This window comes from Mobula birostris, chromosome 16 (genome assembly GCF_030028105.1).
Source record: "Mobula birostris isolate sMobBir1 chromosome 16, sMobBir1.hap1, whole genome shotgun sequence".
NCBI lineage: Eukaryota > Metazoa > Chordata > Chondrichthyes > Myliobatiformes > Myliobatidae > Mobula > Mobula birostris.
The window spans coordinates 6077469-6098632 of record NC_092385.1 but is presented as its reverse complement, the minus strand read 5'-3'; the positions used below and the strand labels follow the sequence as shown (position 1 = coordinate 6098632).

Genomic DNA, 21164 nt, shown 5'->3' with positions numbered 1-21164 from the left:
TCCTCTTTCTTTGTCTTTTTCTCCTTTCTAGGATGTGCATCTTGATCTTAGGAAGGTGCATTTAGTTCACTGGAATATTCTCTTATTAATCCTTCTATTGCTCCCTTATGACCTGATTCCTTAGCCACAACATTATCAAGACGGTGCTGACAATTCACAAAACTACTTCTTTTACTTCTTCTTTCAAATATGATTCTACTACTAAGCTGCATGTGATTGGAACCTGTGATTTACATTTGGGGGCCGATTGAGCGATCTGGCGCTTTGCCGTTCTCTGGAGGTGTTTGGTGAGGTTCGGTGCTGAGTGTGCAGCCAGGAGGCCTGCAGATAGGATGTGAGCCCATGAATGACTCCATTGCTTTTCTCTGATTGAAGCATCGAGCAAGGTTGAAGTCGACTACGAGGAAAGCGGAGGACAGATGGGTTTTGGTGTCTTCTGCTTGTATTTGACCAGTCTTCCTCTTCCTCTCGCTAGCTGCTGGTGGAAGAAAGTGCAGGGGTCTTGGGATTCACATTGCCAGTATTGATCGGCGAGGCTCATGGTAGTGTATTCATTTTGGGGACTTTAAGGTTCATATTGCATGTGTTTCTGGATTCTGGTTACTTTTGTTTTGCTGTTTTAGAGTGGTTTATTGGGGTGATTGGTGCAGACTGGGGTGTTTCAGCAAAGAATGGCCCTGCGGCCTGCACCGGCTAGTGCTGTGATGCTGAACTGCACTTAATTAAATACTACTGGACTCTTGGCTTGATGCAAACATGAGGAAATCTGCAGATGCTGGAATTTCAAGCAACACACATAAAATTTGCTGGTGAACGCAGCAGGCCAGGCAGCATCTCCAGGAAGAGGTACAGTCATCGAAGGGTCTCGGCCCGAAACGTCGACTGTACCTCTTCCTAGAGATGCTGCCTGGCCTGCTGCGTTCACCAGCAACTTTTATGTGTGTTTCCCAGTTTGATGTTTGATTATCTATGAGTTGTTCACTTGCTTTTTGTCATTTGCGCAATTGTTTTTTTTCACACGTTGATGTTTCATGTTTAGTTGAACAGGTTCCATGGGGTTTCTTTGTTTCATGTCTGCCTGCAGGAGAATGAATCTCAAAGTTATATTCTGTAAATATACTTTGATAATAAATGTAGTTTGAATCTTTGAATCTGGCAAATCCTGTTTATGTATCTCCATTGACTCCTTTCTTTTTGGCCTTCCATTCATCTGTTTGGGCTTCAGTCTTGGCATCGACTTTTACAAGCAACCTTTGTCTCCCACTTGAAGTTCATGCAATAACCTTAATGCATGCAGAATAGATTCTGGTTCTTTTTATTCACAAAATCTGAATGATTGCAACTTTCCTGAAAACTCCTTGAACTCTCTTTCAACTTAAAACCAAGCCACAATTCACAAGTAACCGCCTAATTAACATCCCAAAAGCTTTCACAGATATGTTGCTTATAAAAACTGTTGTAGTTGGACCACTGCTTTCATCACTTTCACAATTCTTATGAGCAGGATGGTCCTTCTTTGGTTCAATATACCTTCCAACCAGAGGCACAGAAGTCAGAACCAACACCTGTTTGCCATCTATTGGGCCATGGTTCGTGATGTACAGCAAGGAGCCAGTTGTGGCATCATCCAATACCTTTCTTAATTTGTTTCCAGTTGTCTCTATTACAGGGGATATGGCATGCAAATGGTGGATGGATCTCCAATCGAGTTGTAGTTGTCTCAGCCACTCACGACCCCACAACACTGGCCCTCCTGGTTTTCACCACATACAAGGCCAGTGTGACTTGTTGGTTGTTGTATTTCACTGTTACAAATGTCAATCCCACAGAAATAATCTTTTCTCCAGTATTGGTTCTTAGTTGGATATCTGCAGGCTTCAGTTCAGTATCTTTGAGATGCCCTTTCACCTACATCCTGCTTTCAATCTCCTAACTTTCAATTCCCTGGCAATGACTGCTTAATTTTCACCATGGATGTCCAGTCCTTATACACTTCTGTACCCTATCAACTTGGCCTTAGTGCTCTCCAATTTTTTCTCAAGAACCAACCAGTTCCCCTCCACTACCATCCTCCTCTGTCTGGCAGAACTAGTCCTTACCCTCAACAATTCCTCCTTCAGCTTTTCCCACTTTTTTCAGACTCAAGGGGTAGCCATGGACATTTGAATGGGCCCCACCTATGCCTTCCTTTTTGTTGGGTCAGTAGAACAGTCCATGTTCCAAGCATTCTCCGGTAATGTTCCACAACTCTTCCTCTGCTGCATTAGTGCTGCACCAATGGTGCTACATCTGTATTGGTGCCGCTTCATGCACCCATACTGAGCTCGTCAAATTTATTATCTTTGCCTCCAACTACCACCTTGCCCTTAAATTCACTTGGTCCATCTCTGACATCACCCTCCTCTTTCTCAATCTCTCTGTCTCCATCTCTGGACATCTATTATAAACCTACTGATCCCCACAGATATCTTGATTGCAACTCTTCCCACTCTGTCTCCTGTAAAAATGCTATTCCTTTTCTCAGTTCCTTTGTCTCTACTGTATCTGTTCCCAGGATGAGGCTCTTCTCCAGTGTTTCCCTTCCTCCACCAACGATGCTGCCTTTACTCACATCACCTCCATTTCCTGACATCTGTGCTTACCCTATTTTCCCACCACCTTAACAGTGATAGTCCTTACCTAACACCCCATGACCCCCCGCGTCCAACACATCATTCTCCACAACATCTGCCATCTCCAAAGGGATCCTACCACCAAACACATACTTACATCCTCCCACTCTCTGCTTTCCGCAGGGATTCCTCTCTCTGTGATTCCCTTGTCCACTTGTCCCTTCTTACTAATCTTGTACTCGGCAATTATCCCTGCAAGGAGCCAAAGTGCTGCATCTACTCATTCACCTCCTCCCTCACTTCCTTTCAGGGCCCAAACAGTCCTTCCAGCTGAGGCAACACTCCACCTGCAAATCTGCTGGAGTCATCTATTGTATCCAGTGCTTTCAATGTGGTCTCCTCTACAATGGTGAGACCTATCATAAATTGGGGCACTGCTCCATCAAGCATCTCCACTCCATCCACTAAAGGCAGAACTTCCAGGTGGCCCAACATTTTGATTCCAATTCTCATTCCAATCTGACATGTTGGTCCATGGCCTCCTCTTATGTCGTGATGAGGCCACCCTCAGGGTGGAGGAGAAATACATACATTCCATCTGGTTAACCTGATGGCACGTATATTGATTTCTCTATCTGGTTAAAAAAAAATTCCTTTCCCCTCCCCTCTTCTTCTATTCCCCTCTCAGGCCTGTTAGCTGGGAAGGTTTCTGTTTAGACGCTGTGATTTTAATCACATCCACTTTCATTCCTGACTGCAACTCAATGGCGTCTCTGTCTGCTGTTTCCACTGATACAATGATTTCAACTGCTCTTTTAAATATAAGTTTTGCTTCAGTTAGGAGTCATTCTTGAATGCTATCTTGTTAGATTCGACATCCTAACAATATTTCAGTGCATCAGTAAACCCATTACCAAACTAACAATGCTCAGACAACTTCAACTCAACCATGTACGCTGAAATGAGTACCCCTTCCTTTTGATTCTGCTTATGAAACCTAAAGCATTCTGCAATCAACAAAGGTTTCATATTACTTTCATAATATCTGCAAAAGCTCATTTCACCTGATTTGGTTGGAGCAATTAAATTTCTAAGCAAACAGCATGCCTTTAAATCCAATGCATTCTGCAAAACTGACACTTGTTTCTCATTGGTTATTCCATTTGCTTTAAAATACTGCTCAATCTGTTCAGTATACATATTCTAGTTATCTTTTCTGTAAACAAACACAACAATCTTTCTGAAGTACCCAGCCATTTCTGCTTTTTTTATGGTTTTAATCAATGCTTATGAACCTATGAATTCTTCCACTTTCTGCCTTTTTTTAAAACTCGACCAACTTTCTCCCCTTGCAAAGATAAAAAAAGAGCTGTGCTACTTTTTGTTATTTGACCATTTCTCTCTTGCAATGGAAGTGTGCTGCACTTCTTTTTTAAGCTCGAACATTTTGCTACACTTCAACAAGTAGGTAGTCATCTCAGGTTTGTTTTAAAAAAATACCTCATTGCCACTGCTATGTTTTGTAACTTTAAAAACTTCAACTAATTGCAAGAAAAAGACAGGTGCCCAAGAGATGCGCGTCTTATTTTGTTTTTACTTTAAACAAGGAAATCCAGAGCAACACACACAAAACACTGTGAAGCCTGTGGTATGTCGAATCACCAGGTGAACAAGTAGTTTTTGGGGTACTACAAGTCTGTGCTTTTATTGATGCTTTGCTGCACGCTTGAGTGCTCAGCGGAGGGTACCTTTTTTGCTGGTGGCGGGGGGGGGGGTCGTTGCCTAACTGCTGCTTGTGCCTGGGGGGGGGGGAATGTTGGATCAGGGTCTAAATTGTTATTTTTTCTTGTAGTTTAACTTGCTTCATGCTTGCTTATCATCATCGTCATTATGTGCCGTGTCGTATGACGTGGCCGATCTTGGTCTCATGACCATGGTTGTTCTTGGCAAATTTTTCTACAGAAGTGGTTTGCCATTGCCCTCTTCTGGGCAGTGTCTTTACAAGGTGGGTGACCCCAGCCATTATCAATTCTCTTCAGAGATTGTCTGCCTGGGTCAGTGGTCGCATAACCAGGACTTGTGATATGCACCAGCTGCTCATACAACCATCCACCACCTGCTCCCATGGCTTCACATGAGCCTGACTGGGGGGGGGGCTAAGCAGGTGCTACACCTTCCCCAAGGGTGACCTGCAGGCTGGAGGAGGGAAAGACAGCCTTACGCTTCCTTATGTAGAGACGTATCTCCACCCCACCACCCCATGCTTATTTATATGTTTCTATAATCACCCGTCTGTCTGTAAATGTTCAGTAATTTGCAGTATACAACACACTTCAAAGATGTTTCCATATACGTGTGATTTATAAATTAATCTGAAGCTGAATCTGAAAAAGTATAGCTAGTTCGGTACTTCAGTACTTTCTTTGTCTCCAAGTCTGTGTCATGGCACTACAAATCAAGGTGAAGATTCCCTTTTCTGTTCTGCTTGAAAGAGTTTTCAGTATAGAGAAAGGCCAGGAGGCAGTTCTTTGTTTGAGTGAGTTGGTTACAGTTAGGATTTGTTCCCTGTTTCTGTGCTTTGTTCAAGTGAGTTGGTTATAGTTAGAATTTGCCACACGTTTCTGTGCTCTGTTTGAGTGAAGATGGTTAAAATTAGTTTGTTACCTGTTTCTGTGCTTCGCTGTCACTCCTTTGTGATGATAGCCGTAACCACAAGATTTGCACCTCAATCTTGACTTCCGAAGAACCTTCTGGACAATATTATCTCCAGATCCAACATTACCAAAGTAACATACAGTGACCATAAACTGCTACAATCACTGAAGGATGAGCAGCTACCAGCCAAGACAGTGATGGCCATCCTTCCTCACCCAACGTCCTTGACAATTAATATTTACAGCATTCAAGCAAACAGCAACAAACCCAAAACGCAAGCGTGCAAAAAACTCCAAGCTAACTAATTGCCTCCAGTAGGCTGCAGCCAACAAAGCCATCAGTCTGTAACTGTGAGACAGAGCAGTATTTCTGTTCTCGTACTCACGTGACACCAGCATGCGCTGTAGCTCATATTCGGGATACTTACTTGACATGGGTGTCTGCAATCGTGGCGGCTTCATTAAATTGTGCTGAGGCCAGCCTGTAGTACTCAGTATTCTGAAAGAAAATAAATGCACTGGTTATTTTTTCCAAATATATACTGTACCAATAGGTAGTAGTTCATCAAGTTTACCTTGGAAATACAATACTGATCGATATTCCACTGACATACATTATCCTCAGACATCTGCTGTGAAGATATTAACATAATGAGGCTGACCAAGATATACATGTAGTCAGAGAAAACCCCAGGCATTGCATAATACTTGTTCTCAGGACACTTTGGGTGGCTGCAAACAACAGGAAAATGTTCTTCTTAAGCAATGATGGACTTCCAAGTGGTTGCTCTGTGCTGATTAATGCAAGATATCAGAATTTCTACCACTGTCACTGTCGAATAACATACAAAATGTTGGAGGAACTCAGCAGGTCAGGCAGCAGCTATGGAGAGGAATAAAGAGTCCATGTTTCAGGTCGAGACACTTCATCAGGAATCCTGAAATGTTGACTCTTTATTCTTCTCCTTTGAGTTCCTCCAGCAAATTGTTTGTTGCTCCAGATTCCAGCACCTGCAGTCTCCTGTGTCTCCAGGATGAATAGGCGGAAGTAGTGTTAGTATAAGGACAGTTTGGACAGACTTGGGTTGTTTTCTCTGGAGCACCGGAGGCTGAGGGACTTTAAGATGGGAGGGGAAAGTGAGAGAGATATTTTACCCTGAAGAGGATAGGTGCCTGGAATGTGCTGCCAGAGAGGTGATAGAGATGTTTAAGTGGCATTTAGACAGACTGTAAACCGGCAGGAAATGGATGGATATGGACCACGTGCAGGCAGGTAGTATTAGTTTAGACCGGCTTCATGATTGGCACAGACACTGTGGGCCAAAGGGCCTGTTCCTATGCTATACTATGCATTACAAGAGTGCTATGGGATTTATTTTGCCCAGCAGACAGAGATTTTATTTATTTTTGTTTTTATTTAGAGACAAAGTGCAGAACAGGCCCTTCCGGCCCAATGAGCGCATGGCACGTCAAGCCACCTATTTAACCCGTAGTCTAATCACAGGAAAATTTACAATTATCAATTAACCTACTAGCCGGTACATCTTTGGAATGTGGGAGGGGAGGAAGCCAAAGCAGCTGCGGAAAACCAATACATTCATGGGGAGGGATGTTCAAACTCTTTACAGATGGCGTTAGAACTGAACTCTGAAATCTGACGATCCGAGCTGTAATAGCTTTGCATCAAGCACTATGCTACCATGACACCCAACTTATTTCACAGTTCATCTGATAATCAGAACTTCTCATCTTTACACGAGAAGGTGTAAGACATTCCTTCCCTCCACTAGCCTTGCTCAAGGTGTAGCACCTGCTTAGCATCCTCCCCACCCCCACGCCCCCAGTAAGGGTCACGTGAAGCCATGGGAGTGGGTGGTGGATGGTCGCATGAGCAGCTGGTGCATATCACAAGTCCTGGTTATGTGACAACTGACACCAGGCAGACAATCTCTGAAGAGTATTGGCAATGGCTGGGGTCACCTGTCTTGTAAAGACACTTGCCAGAAGAAGGCAATAGCAAACCGCTTCTGTAGCAAAGTTTGCCAAGTACAATCACGGTCATGTAAAGATCATGATCACCCAAGTCATATGACACAGCACATAATGAATGAATGATAGGCAGAGTAAATGCAAGCAGGCTTCTTCCACTGAGGCTGGATGAGATTAAAACCAGAGCTCACAGGTTAAGGGTGAAAGGTGAAATGTTTAAGGAGAGGGGCTGAGGGGGAACTTCTTCACTCCTGGTGGTGAGTGTGCGGAACGAGTTGCCAATGGTAGTAGTGGATGCAAGTTTGATTTCAATATTTAAGAGAAATTTGAATGTACATGAATGGGAGGGGTATGGTGTAGGTTGATGAGACTAGGCAGAATAATAGTTTAGCATGGACTAAATGGGCCAAAGGGTCTGCTTCTGTACTTTGACATTCCATGATTCTTTGACTCTAAGACCAGAGAAACTTCCACTGGGGCACAACACTGATGACAGGAAGGAATACCTGGGGGAAGCAACACACACAAACTGCTGGAGGAACTCAGCAAGCCAGGCGGCACCTATGGAAAGGAAAGAGACAACATTTTGGTAGTCCCGATGAAGGGCCTAGGCCCGAAACATCAAATGTTTATTCTTCTCCATCAATACTGCCTGACCTGCTGAATTTCCTCAGCATTTTGTATGCGTTGCTCTGGATTATCAGTATCAAAATCTTTTGTAAGTATCTGGGGGTCATCTTTGACAAAGAAGCTTCAACACAACTAAAATAACATCAGTGGTTCTTTTATAAAGCACCACCGCTGTTTCCCGTTTTTTTTTAAACTGATTATGAGGCCATCGATAAATCATAACCTGATCCTTAGTGAATAGCACAGAACTCTCACACTTCTTAGAGGTTTCCTCTGTCAGATGATGAAGTACCATCTTCTAAACTGGGATAAGCGCTTCATCACCTAAAGAAAGAAACCCCCAGAGGTTCGAAAGCATGGAGCACACTTTTAAAAAAGGGAAAATTAGACATGAAGCTATCGGTTAACATAATTTGAGGTTACTTAGGTAATACTATTTAAATTGCTGAAGTGTGTTGTTTATTTAGAGCCTGATAATACTGGTTTGAAAGGTTTCGCTGTCAAGAAGCGATCTTTACTAAGATAAATGTCAGGGATGATCGTGACACAGATATTATACACAGCGGAAGTCATTCTGTCATAGTTTTAATTGCTGCCGTGAAGGTGATTTTGTCTAACTGAAAGGAGGTGGTGATACACCACAGGACAAGTAGAAGGGAGGTGTCCATAGACAGTCCAAGTGAGTGACAGAAAATGCTGTTTGATTATTCTGTAACAATAGCTGCATAATGCAAATTGTAACAAATGGCAGTGCAGCACACACAAAACGCTGGAGGGACTCAGCAGGTCAGGCAGCATCCACAGTCGCTGTTCAGGGACGAGACCCTTAATCAGGACTGGAAAGGAAGGGGCAAGATCTCAGAGTAAGGAGGTTGGGGCAGGGGGTAGAGGAAGGAGTACAAGTAGAAGGTGACAGGTGAAGCCAGGTGGTTGGGGAAGGGAATGGTGAAGTTAGAAGCTGGGAAGTAACAGGTGGAAGAGGTGAAGGGCTGGAGAAGAAGGAATCTGATAGGAGAGAGGATAATGGGAGAAAAGGAAAGATGAGGAACACCAAGGGAGAAGAGGCAGGAGAGGAGCAAGTAAGGAGGCCACAGTGGGGAATTGAAGAATTGGAACGGGGGAGAGGGAAAATTTAGTTGCAGAAATTAATGTTCATGCCACCAGGTTGGGGACAGTGCAGCACTACTCTTCTCTTTCTAAGTGTTCAGAAAGTACTACAAGCGAGTCCCCTCTTCACCTTACCTCACTTCATCCCCTTATCTCAAAGATCGGAGGTGCAAGGGGACTTACAACTCCTTGTGCAGGACTCCTTAAAGGTTAACCAGCAGGTTGAGACAGTATTATGAAAGACAAATACAATGTTAGCATTCATTTCGAGAGGGCTAGAATATAAAGGCAAAGATATAATGCTGAGGCTTTATAAAACATTTGTCAGAACACACTGGGAGTATTGTGAGCTATTTTGAGAAAAACATGCTGACATTGGAGATAGTCCTAAGGAGGTTCATGAGAATGATCCAGGAAATGAAAGCGTTAACTATGAAGAGCATTTGATGGCCTGGAATTTAGAAGCATGAGGGGTATCTCAAATTCAAAGTCCAACCTATTATCAAAGAACATATCTTACTGAATTCAACCAAATGTTGATCGGCCTAAATAGAGTGCATGTGGAGAGGATGTTTCCAAAAGTGGGAGAGTCCAGGACAAGAGGGTGCAGCGTCAGAATAGAAGGACATCCCTTCAGAACAGAAATGAGAAGGAATTTCTTCAGTCAGAGGGTGGTGAATCTGTAGAATTCATTGCTACAGATGACTGTGGAGGCCAAGTCATTGAAAGCAGAGGTAAGGGCATCAAAGCTTATTGGGAGAAGACCAGAAAATAGAGTAGAGAGGGATAATATATCAGCCATAATAGAATGGAGTAAACTTGATGGGGCAAATAGCCTAATTCTGCTCCTAAGTCTTTTGGTCTTCTGGTCTTACCCACTCCAGACTCTGGCTAGCTTAGACACTTTGGACATGGAATGTCCTCCTGTGCTATCACTTGTTGCACACTTTGTAAAGTTCTCCCTCAAACAACAAACAATTCCTCACGAAGAAGACATGCCAGTGGTTCTACTTCATTTGGGGTTTGAAGAGATTTTTTACATCACTAAGGACTCTAGCAAATTTCTACAGATTGACTATGGAGAGCATTCTGACTGGTTGCATCCCAGACTGGTATGGAGGCTCCAATGCACAGGATCACAGGAGACTGCAGACAGCTCCACCATGGGCAAGACCCTCCCTGCCATTGAGGACACCTTCAAGAGCTGATGTCTCAAGAAGGCGGCATCCATCATGCTGCCTGGTTTAGAGGGCATGAGAGGCTGGACAAACTGGGTTGCTTACCTTGGAGAGGTGGAGGTTGATAGGAGATCTGAATGAGGTTTATAAGAATATGAGAGGCATAGATAGAGTAGACAGGGAGTATCTTTTTCCCAGGGTTAAAATGCCTAATACCAGAAGGCATGTACTGAAGGTGAGAAGGAGTAGGTTTGAAGGGGATGTTGGTGGGGGGGGTAAGTTTTTAACTCAAGAGTGTTAGATGCATAGACTATGCTGCCTGATATGGTGATAAAGGCAAATGCATCAGAGGCTTTAAGAGACATTTTGATGAGCGCATGAAGATGAGGAAGATAGAAGGATACGGACATTGTGTAGGCACTTTTCTAATTACTCCAGTGTTTTGCTTTTCCATAACTTACTCTCGGCCTGTTATGTCACTGGCATTTAGGGCAGCAATGTAGGTCCTCCATCTCTGTCTGCATAGAAGAGTTCTTCATTGCTGTTTCCATTAACGATTGACTTTTGACCAGTCAGTTGTTAACCCTGAGCTGAACCCCTGAACCAGGAGAACTAGTGGACTACTCTTAGTCTGACCTCTACCCTTTGAACAGGCTTGGCAAGGGTGACCTCACCAAGAGCCAAAGCATAAAGCCCTGACTCCAGCTCTCTCTGTCATTGAGGAACACAAGCCTCCAAACCCTACATCAAGATTGTGGCCCTCTTGGAGGTTTTGCTTTTCCCTAACATCTCTTTATTCTCTTACATCAGTCCTGCCTCCCACCTTTATCATGAGCATCCTTATTGTTTTATTCCCCTCCGCCCTGCATCTTAAAATTTGTTTTCTCTCCAGTCTTTTCTAGCCATCAAGGACATATATACAGAAAGTTGTCAGAAAAGGGCCAGTAACATCATGAAGTATCCCATTCACCCTGCGCATGGACTGTTTGTCCCACTTCCATTAGGGAGGAGGTTACGTAGCATCCACACCAGGAGCACCAGGCTCAAAAACAGTTACTTTCTCCAAGTAGCAAGGCTGATCAATACTTCCACCCATTAACTCCACCAGTACTTTATCAATTCCTGTCAGAGTCATGTTATATACCGACAACCTAGAGCTTAGTGTCACTTTATGGACATACAAGCAATCTATGTATACAGGCTATCTTACGTATTAATATTTATTGTGTTCTATATCTTTCATGTTTATTTCTGTGCTGCATTGGATCCAGAGTAACAATTATTTTGTTCTCCTTTACATTTGTGTACTGGAAATAACATTAAACAATCTTGAATCTTCAATCTTAAAAAAGAAACTATGCTTCTCTCCACAGGCGCCCGCCTGACTTACTGACTTCGAGTATTTCCAGCCTCTGTTATGTTTATTGTTACCTTTCTCTCTTCATTTATGGAATTTTTTTGAAGATGTGGCTCTTTGACCAAGCTTCTGGCAACTGTCTTAATGACACATGGGTTCGGTGTCAAATCTTCTTTGATTGTAAGGTAAAGAACACAGAACTGAGCAGCAGAGTACAGGCCCTCTGGCCCACAGAGTTTTGCCAACATTTTAGCCTACTCCAAGATCAATCTAACCCTTCACTCCCACATAGCCTTCCAGTTTCCATCATCTATCTAAGAGAACCTTTGAAGTCCATAATGTATCAGCCTCTACCACCACCCCTGGAAGCATGTGCCACAAACTCCCATTCTACCTCTGATATCCCCCCCTTACTTTTCTATAATCACTTTAAAATTATGCTCTTTCATATTAGCCATTCCCACCCTGTAAAGCCACTCTATCTATGCTTCTAATCATCTTGTACACCTCTATCGAGTCACCTCTCGTTCTTCTTCACTTCAAAAAGAAAAGCCCTAGCTCGCTCACCCTATCCTTTTATGGTATGTTCCTTAATTCAGGTATCATCCCAGCAAATCTCCTCTGCACCTTCCTAAACGAAGCAACCAGAAATAAACACAATATTGCAAGTGTGGTCTAACCGAAGTTTTATAGAGCTGCAAACATTATCTCATGTCTCCTAAACTCATTCCACTAATGAAAGACAACATACCACAGGCCTTCTAAACCACCCTATCAACTTGCATGGCAACTTTGAAGGAACCTACAGATGTGTACCAAGATCCCTCTGTTCCTCAACACTGCTAAGAATCCTGCCATTAACCCTGTACTCTGCCTTCATGTTCAACCTTCCAAAGTGAATCACTTCACACTTTTCCATATTGAATTCAATCTGCCATTTCTCCACCCATCTCTGCGTCCTATCAATGTCCTATTGTAACCTATGACAACATGATGCTCCCTCAAATAAGAGCCCATGGTATTACAGGAAAGGTATTAGCATAGATGGAAGATTGGCTAACTAGCAGAAGGCAACAAGTGGGAATAAATGGGGCCTTTTCTGGTTGGCTCCCATTGACTAGTGATGTGCTGCAGAGGTCAGTTGGAACTGCTTCTTTTCACGTTGTATGTCAATGATTTGGATAAAGGAATTGATGACATTGTGGCCAAGTTTGCAGGTGACATGAAGATAGAAGGAGGGGCAGGAAGTTTTGAAGAAGCTGGGCGTCTGCAAAAGAATTTAGACAGATTGGGGGAATGGGCAAAGAAATGGCAGATGAAATATAATGTAGGGAAGTGCATGGTCATGCACTTTGGCAAGAGGAATAAAGGCACGGACTATTTTCTAAATGGGGAGAAAATTCTAAAAATTAGAAGTGCAGAAAAATTTGGGAGTCCTCGTGCAGGGTAACTTGTAGGTTGCGTTGGTGGTAAGGAAGGCAAGTGCAACATTAGCATTCATTTTGAGAGGGCTAGAATACAAAAGGAAGGATGTAATGCTGAGGTTTTATAAGGCATTGGTCAGACAACATTTGGAATATTGTGAGCAACTTTGAGCCACTTATCTAAGAAGAGATGTGCTGGTGTTGGAGGGGGTCCAGAGGGGGTTCACAAGAGTGATCCCAGGAATGAAAGGGTTAATGTTGGAGGAGTGTTTGACGGCCCTGGGCCCATTTTCTCAGTGATGTTTAGAAGAATGAGGGCAATCTCAATGAAACCTATTGAGTATTGAAAGGTCTGGATAGAGTGTGTGTGGAAAGGATGTTTCCAACAGTGGGGGAGTCTAGGACCGGAGGGCATAGCCTCAGAATTGAGAAACGTCCATTTAGAACAAAGATGTGGAAAATCTTTTTTAGCTGGAGGGTAATGAATCTATGGAATTCATTGCCAAAGATGGCTGTGCAGGCCAATTCATTGGATATATTTAAGGCTCTTTTTTAAATCAGGATGTCAAAGGTTATGGAGAGAAGGGAGGAGAATTGGGTTGAGGGGGATGATGGATCAGCCATGAAGATGTAGCAGAGCAGATTCGATGGGCTGAATGACCAAATTCTACTCCAATATCTTATGGTCTTACATCACCTCGGGGCAAATGAGCAAACTAGCAAAAGCAAGAATGAAGCAAGAGGGTGTGAAAGAACTGAAACACCTTTAATATATTCTTTAGGATATCTGAGAATTCCGATAATACCTTAAACCTAATAAAGTACTTTGGAGATAAAGTCACCACTGCATTGTTTTTACTAGATTAAAGAAACACAATACAAATGCAATCTGTCATTCAACTAGACACTGGTCGTGTGACATTACTTGCTCAATGTCAGCAGAATGTAAGAACTTTAAAAAAGCTAATCCAATATTCACCGATCATTGTTTTATAATGATTCATAAGGAATTGTCAGCTTATTTTCTATCTCCTTCATTGAACCCAGATCCAGTCACCACTTCATTCTAAGAACTTTATTTCTTCCTACAATCTACAAGCTTTCAAAGCCAAATTTATTTCCTCTTCTATTTTGGTCCCAGTATATCCTAAGGTTATAGAGTCATAGAGCATGACAGCACAGAAATAGTCCCTTTGAGCTCAAAAGTTCAAAGTTCGAAGTACTTTTATTATCAAAGTATGTATAAATGATATAACCTTCAGGTTCGTCTGCTTACAGGTAGCGACAAAACAAGAAATCTGAAACAACCCAATTTAAAAAAAGACTAACACCCAATGTGTAGATGAGGGGAAAAAAAACACAAATCATGCAAGCAATAAAAGAAAGCAAAAGCATTCAGAATCAAATTGAGTCTATACACCTGAATCCGAGATCAGCTGAAGTCAGTCTCAATTCAACACACAGCAGGACAAATCATCATGAAGCTCGCAGACACAGAGCCTGGAGCAAGGGGAGCAGTCTCACAACCTCGGCACCGTGTAGAGAGGAGTAAATATCATGGAAGAGTAAGCAGAGTCAGCCCAACCCTCACCTCCAGTCCTGACAACTTGCCTTTTCAGTCTATCTGGGCTGGCATTTAAATTGTTCAAACACTGGGTTATCCCCTTCATCAATACGCTCGGAGCCTGCAACCCGCCACCATGTTCCAGCCCGTATTTGATTTTTCCAAATTGGCTCAACACTTAGATTGATCCAATCTCACTCCTGGTTTAGGTGGACAGGCTCCAAAACTCATCCACTCAGACTCCTCTCCGATTTGCTCAGTCCAACTCCATCTCTGACTCCGACTCCATCTCGAACATGCCATGACCTCACTTCACTGTTACCTAACTTCAGTAGAGCCATCTTCAACTGGAGCTCGGCCCATCTAGTCTGTGCCAAACTGTCATTCTGACTAGTCCCATTGACCCACACCTAGATCATACATCCATATACTTAACCAAACTTCTATTAAATGTTGAAATCAAACCCACATCCACCACTTCCACTGGCTGCTCGTTCCACACTCACATCACCCTTTGAGTGAACCCCTCAAGTTCCCCTTAATATTTCACCTGATGAAGGGTCTTGGCCCAAAACATCGACTGTTTATTTCTCTCCATTGATGCTGCCTGAACTCCAGCATTTTGTGTGTATTATTCTTTAATCTTATTGGTATCTTCCTTGTAGGCAAGTGACCAGAACAATGCACATAGCATAACTCCAAATTTGGCGTCACATCTCATATAAGTTATATATTCTGCAGATACTGGAAATCCAGGGCAACACACACAAAATGCAGGAGGAACTCAGTAGGTCAGGCAGCATCTATGGAAATGAATAAACAATCAACTTTTCAGGCCAAGACACTTCATCAGAACTGGAAAGGAAGGGAGAAAATGTGAGAATAAGAAGGTGAGGGGAGGGGAAGGAGGCGAGCTGGAAAGTGATAGGTGAAGCCCAGTGAGTGCGAAAGGTAGAGGCTGGAGAGGAAAGAATCTGATAGGAGAGGAGAGTGGAATATAGGAGAAAGGGAAGGAGGAGGTGACTCAGGGGGAAGTGATAGGCAGATGAGAAAAGGTAAGAGGCCAGAGTAGGGAATAGAAGAGGGGAGGGGAAGGGAATAATTTTTTTTTACCAGAAGCAGAAATCAATATTCATCCCATCAGGTTGGAGGCTACCCGGATGGAATATAAGTTGTTGCTTTGATTCCTCATCGTGGTGTGAGCAAAGGCTATAAGTGGACATGTTGGTACAGGAATGGGAATCAGTATTAAAATGTTTGGTTACCGGAGAATTTTGCATTAGGCAAATGGAACAGAGGTGCTCGACAAAGCAGTCCCCCAATTCATGATGGTATCTCAACAATTGTATAAGTTGCATTGATTGTTAACACAAAACAACACATTTCACTGTATATTTCAATGTACAAGTGATAAATAAATAAATCTGAATCTGAATTCCCTTCCACATGTTTCATCTATTCAATAATTGGAGAGAGGCAGCAGGGTTCCTTATGCTTATTGAACTAGCAGGCAGAAATCAGGACTGATGATCCAGTTATCACCAATGCAAGTAGAGAATTTAAATACTTTTTAAATCTGAAGTAAGATGCTAGCATCAGTAATAATAACTGTTTTATGACCCCTTCCCTAATTTCCTTAGGGAAGAAAATTGCCTGGTCTGTTTATGACATTAATGTGCTCGAAGCCTAATTCAGTGTGGTTCATTCTAATCAAAATGGCTGACTATGTCATTTACTTTAAGAGCAGTTCAGGACAGGCAATAAATGTTGGTTGTGCAAGAAACGCCCATAATCTGCAAATGAATACACTGGACAACATTTTTTTTCAAAAGTGTTGCTTCCTCAGTATTTTTTTTCTTCTTGAAGCTGAACACAAATATAATTTCAGATTACTTGTATTACATAGGGTTTAGGAGAAACAAGAAATTAACTTTAATTGAATAAAATGTGCTTAATTGCATAACAGTGCTAATGCTTTGCAATAGTTCAACTAAGCCAAAAATGCTTTGCTGATGATTTTTGTTTTCACTCCGTGTCTGAGACTCCTTGCTTAAGTGTCCAACAAACCAACACTGATGGATTCCATTTGTCCTGATACCGTTTCTCCATGACTGCAATGTCCTGGTGAAACTTTTCACCGTGCTCGTCACTGACAGCACCAAGAATTGCAGGGAAGATGTTTAAATGGCAATGCAGAAAATAAATCTTTAGAGACATGGTGCACTTCATGGTTTTCTACGCATGAATCATGTTGTAGTTGCCAAAACAATTTTCAACAACATCCTTGAATGTCTTCCATGTGATATATTCCAGTCCCACTAAAAGTTCTTTGAATTGCCCGTCATTGATGACCTGTTTGACTTGTGGATCACCAGAAATGTCTTCCTTAATCTTGGCATCAGTTACTCTGACTTGAATGATGAAATGAAGTATCAAATATAGGCATTTTTTGTAAAAATGGTACATGATAGGGAAATTACATTGTGATTTCCATGATCAGCAGCCCAGAATCTATAAGACAACATCCAAAAGTATTTAGGAAGAAGATCTTTGTTGTCCGGTGATATTAAACAGAAATATTGGTAGCTTCCTGTACTTCGTGTACTAAATTGGACTTCTCAGTATGAATCAATACAATACCTAATCTATAGCTCATTAATGGAAACAAAAAAAAAGATTGAAGATGCTGGAATCTAGAGCAACAAACAATCTTCTGAAAACTGGAACAACCAACAGTCTTTGTATTGGCACTGGTTATGGTGTATTATTGTCAAATGTACCAAGATACCGTGAAAAACTTGTCATGCATACTGTTCACACAGATCAATTCATTACAACAGTACATTGAGGTAGAACAAGGTAAAACAATAACAACGCAGAATAAAGTGTAACAGTTACGGAAAAAGTGCAGTGCAGGAAAGCAATGAAGTGCAAGATAATAATGAGGTAGATTGTTTGGCTAAGTGTCCATCTTATCATACAAGAGTTTAATTTAAGAATGGGATAGAAGCTGTCCTTGAGCCTGGTCGTACGTACTTTCAGTCTTTTGTATCTTCTGCGTAATGGGATAGGAGAGAAGAGAGAATGTCCAGGATGGATGGAATCATTTATTGTGGCCCAGAGTTGGTCGCGGTTAACCATGGATGTTGCACCTTGGCTATCTACGTTGTCGGTGCTGTTCGGTGGCTGATGAAACCTATGCGCAAGTGGCAGTCTCTGTTGCAAAAGTCACATTTATAAATGGTTTCCACTCTGCTGGAGATGCAGCGTCCTTTTCTATTTGCCCATTTGTCTTCTGCCATGTTCAGGAATTATTCCTCAGCTGCCTGAAGGTGTTATTTCATGGTGCTTCTCCATCTGGTGCAGTCGGCTGCAACTTCTTCACAGGACTCAATGTTGATCTCCAGCGCCTTCATGTCCCACTTGCAGACATCCTTGTAGCGCCGTTGCGAGTGGCCAGCGGTTCTCTTGCCTGAAATGAGGTCACCATAGAGGACGTCCTTTGGGAGGCGGCCACCCTGCATGCAGTAGACATGGCACTGCCAACATAGCTTACACTACCTGAGCAGGGTACAGCTACTCTAGGGTGGCTAGCACAAGAGAGAACCTCAGCACTGGGTACTCTGTCTCTCAAGGAGATGCCCAAGGTGCAACGAAGGCATCTTAGATGGAAGTTGTTGAATCTTCTCTCCTGCCTAGCGTATGTTGTCCATGTCTGGCTGCCATACAGTAGTGTGCTGGTGAGACAAACATTGTACACTGCCATGCTTGTGTCTTGACTGAGAGTTTGGAGTTCTCGCGGACTCGTGTGGTGAGGCAGGCAAGAGTTGTCGCAGCCTTCCTGATGTGCTTGTCGATTTCGGCATGCAAAGAGAGGTTGTCACTGATGATGGACCCTCGGTATGTGAACTGATGAACAGTATCTAGTTGGTAGTTATCAATGGTGGTGTCTTCACATCTCATCCCGAGACGTTTGTCTTTCTCAGGCTGATAGTCAGACCAAGTTCCTTGCAGGCCTGGGGGGAGTGATATATGCTCTGGAGGTGCTGCAGAGTATGGTTTGCAACTGTTGCATCATCAACAAACAGCATGTCTCTGATCAGAGCCTTGCGCACTTTGCTTTTGGATCTTAGGTGGGTGAAGTTTTAATTATGCTGACTACTTCACGAGGCAGTGAGAAGCATAGACAGAGTCCATAGAGGTGAGACTGGTTTCTGTGATGTGCTGAGCTGCAGTTTCTTGGGATTACAGGCAGAGCAATTGCTGTACCAATCTGTTATGCATCCAAACAGAATGCTTTCTATCTTTGTTTTTGTGTGTGCCGTGTCGTATGACATGGGAGATCATCATCTTTCCATTATCATGATTGTTCTTGGTAAATTTTTCTACAGAATTGGTTTGCCATTGCCTTCTTCTGGGCAGTGTCTTTATAAGACAGGTGACCCCAGCCATTATCAATACTCTTCAGATATTATCTGTCTGGTGTCAGTGGTCACATAACCACGACTTGTGATGTGCACCAGCTGCTCATACGACCACCACCCACTACCTGCTCCCATGGCTTCATGAAACCCTGATCAACGGAGGGGGGTGCGTGGGGGCAACTGTAAAAGATTTTGGGGACAAGCTGAATATCTTTAACCTCCAGTGGAAGTAGAGGCATTGATGAGCTTTTTTCGCCATGAGTGACATCAACGTGGTTAAGCTGAGCAATCTGCAGGAACCTGGAGCAACAAACAATCTGACTGCAGGGCAGAATGTCGACCGTTTATTCCCCTCTATAGGTGCTACCTGATCAGCTGAGTTCCTCCAGTTTTTTGAGCCAGTTGCCCAAGATTTCGAGCATCTGCAGAATCCCTTGTGTCAATGTGCAACTTGACATTGATATTGAGCATGGAATATACATCAGATATGAAAATCTCATTTCCCCTTAGCTGCAGTATTTACATTTCATTGCAACGTGATCTGAGTTCGAAGCCTGAACTGACAGCTGATTTTGAAAGTACATATGAAAGCAAAAGTTCAAATAGGTCAGTGGAAAAATAATAAAATATCAGCATATACTCATAGTGTATTGCGGTTTGGGAAATACCATGTGATATTAAGCATTTAAAGAACTGTTGAGAAAAAACAGGAAAAATATGTCATGGCATCTTTAGCAGTTTTGCTTCTCCTTAATATCAACAGGAACCTATATTTAAACACATCATCACAGAGAAGATACTTGATTATGCAAAATACCATGGATACTGGGAATACAGTCATGGAGTCATAGAGATGACAGCACAGAAATGGGCCCTTCAGCCCATCTAGACCATGCCAAAGCCATTTAAACTGCCTATAAAATCCAGAAATACAGTAAAGTCAATATCAAAGTAAATTTATTATCAAGATTTGCATGTCACCAGATATTACCTTGAGATTCATTTTCTTGCAGGCATTTACAGGAAAATAAAAAAAATACAAAAGAAATTATGAAAAACTATACATGAAAAAGACTGACAAACAACCAATGTGTAAAAGAAGACACGTGTAAATAATAAAAATAAATAATACTGAGAACACGAGTTGCAGAATCCTTGAAAGTGAGTCTGCAGGATGTGGAATCAGTTCAGAGTTGAGGCGAGTGAAGTTATCCACACTGGTCCAGGAGGCTGATAGTTGTAGGGGGACCTAAGGTTCTTGTAGTAGCAAGAAGAGAACTTGGCCTGGATGGTCAGGGTCTTTGGTAGATTGTTCCACACCTCCACTACCCCCTGACTGAATAAGTTCTCCCTCAGGTTCCCCCTTGGGCAACATTCATAGAAAAACAAAAGTTCAGGTCAATAAACTTGCATCCTAAACACAAGAGATGATGCAAACGCTGGAGATCTTGAGCATCACACATAAAATGCTGTAGGAGCTTAGCAGGTCAGGCAGCAGCTTTGGAGGAAAAACAGTTAACTTTCTCGTCCAAAATTCTTCATCTGGACTTGAAAGGAAGAAGGCATAAGCTAGAATAAGGCTGGGAAAGGGGAAGGAGCACAAGCTGGCAGGTGATTGGTAAGGCCAGGTAAGGGGGAAAGTGGATGGGTGAGGGAGGGGGTTGTAGTAAAAAGCTGAGAGGAGATAGGTAGAAGAGATACAGGGCTGAAGAAAGTATCTGATAGGAGAGAACAGTGGACCATGGAAGAAATGGATTTTTATTTATTAATTTATTCAGATACAGCATGGACTAGGCTGTTCTGGCCCTTTAAGCTGTATCGCCTAGCAAACCCTAATCTATCCCTAACCTTACCATGGGACCATTTACAATTATCAATTAACCTTCCGACCAGTATGTCTTTGGACTGTGGGAGGAAACCAGGACACCTAGGGGAAACCCATGCGGTCATGGGGACACCTCACAGGCAGTGGCAGGAATTGAACACAGGTCACCAGTACTGTCAAGCGGTGTGCTAAACACTACGCTACCCTGCCACCCATAGAGGAGGGGAAAGATAAGACTGAGTTACACTGAAACATTGCAATACACAGAGAAGTGCGTCATTTGTGTCAAATCATATCAGCCAGGATTGTACTGGGGCAGCCCGCATGTGTTGCCACGTTTCTGCTCCAGAGGTGATGGGCTGCTGTGAAGAGAAGGGGTAAGGGGATAACTAGCATGCCT

At 42.7% G+C, this 21164-nt stretch overlaps 1 protein-coding gene across 3 annotated transcripts in view; it reads right to left on the bottom strand.

Moving 5' to 3' along the window:
* The window catches only part of LOC140210827 (MICOS complex subunit mic25-like), a 753869-nt gene that overhangs the window by 316122 nt on the left and 416583 nt on the right, over positions 1-21164 (bottom strand). For all 3 annotated transcript variants that reach the window (XM_072280091.1, XM_072280093.1, XM_072280092.1), the window contains one exon: positions 5695-5765. In XM_072280091.1, the coding sequence (XP_072136192.1) occupies positions 5695-5765 (71 nt within the window). The remainder of the gene's footprint in view (positions 1-5694; positions 5766-21164) is intronic.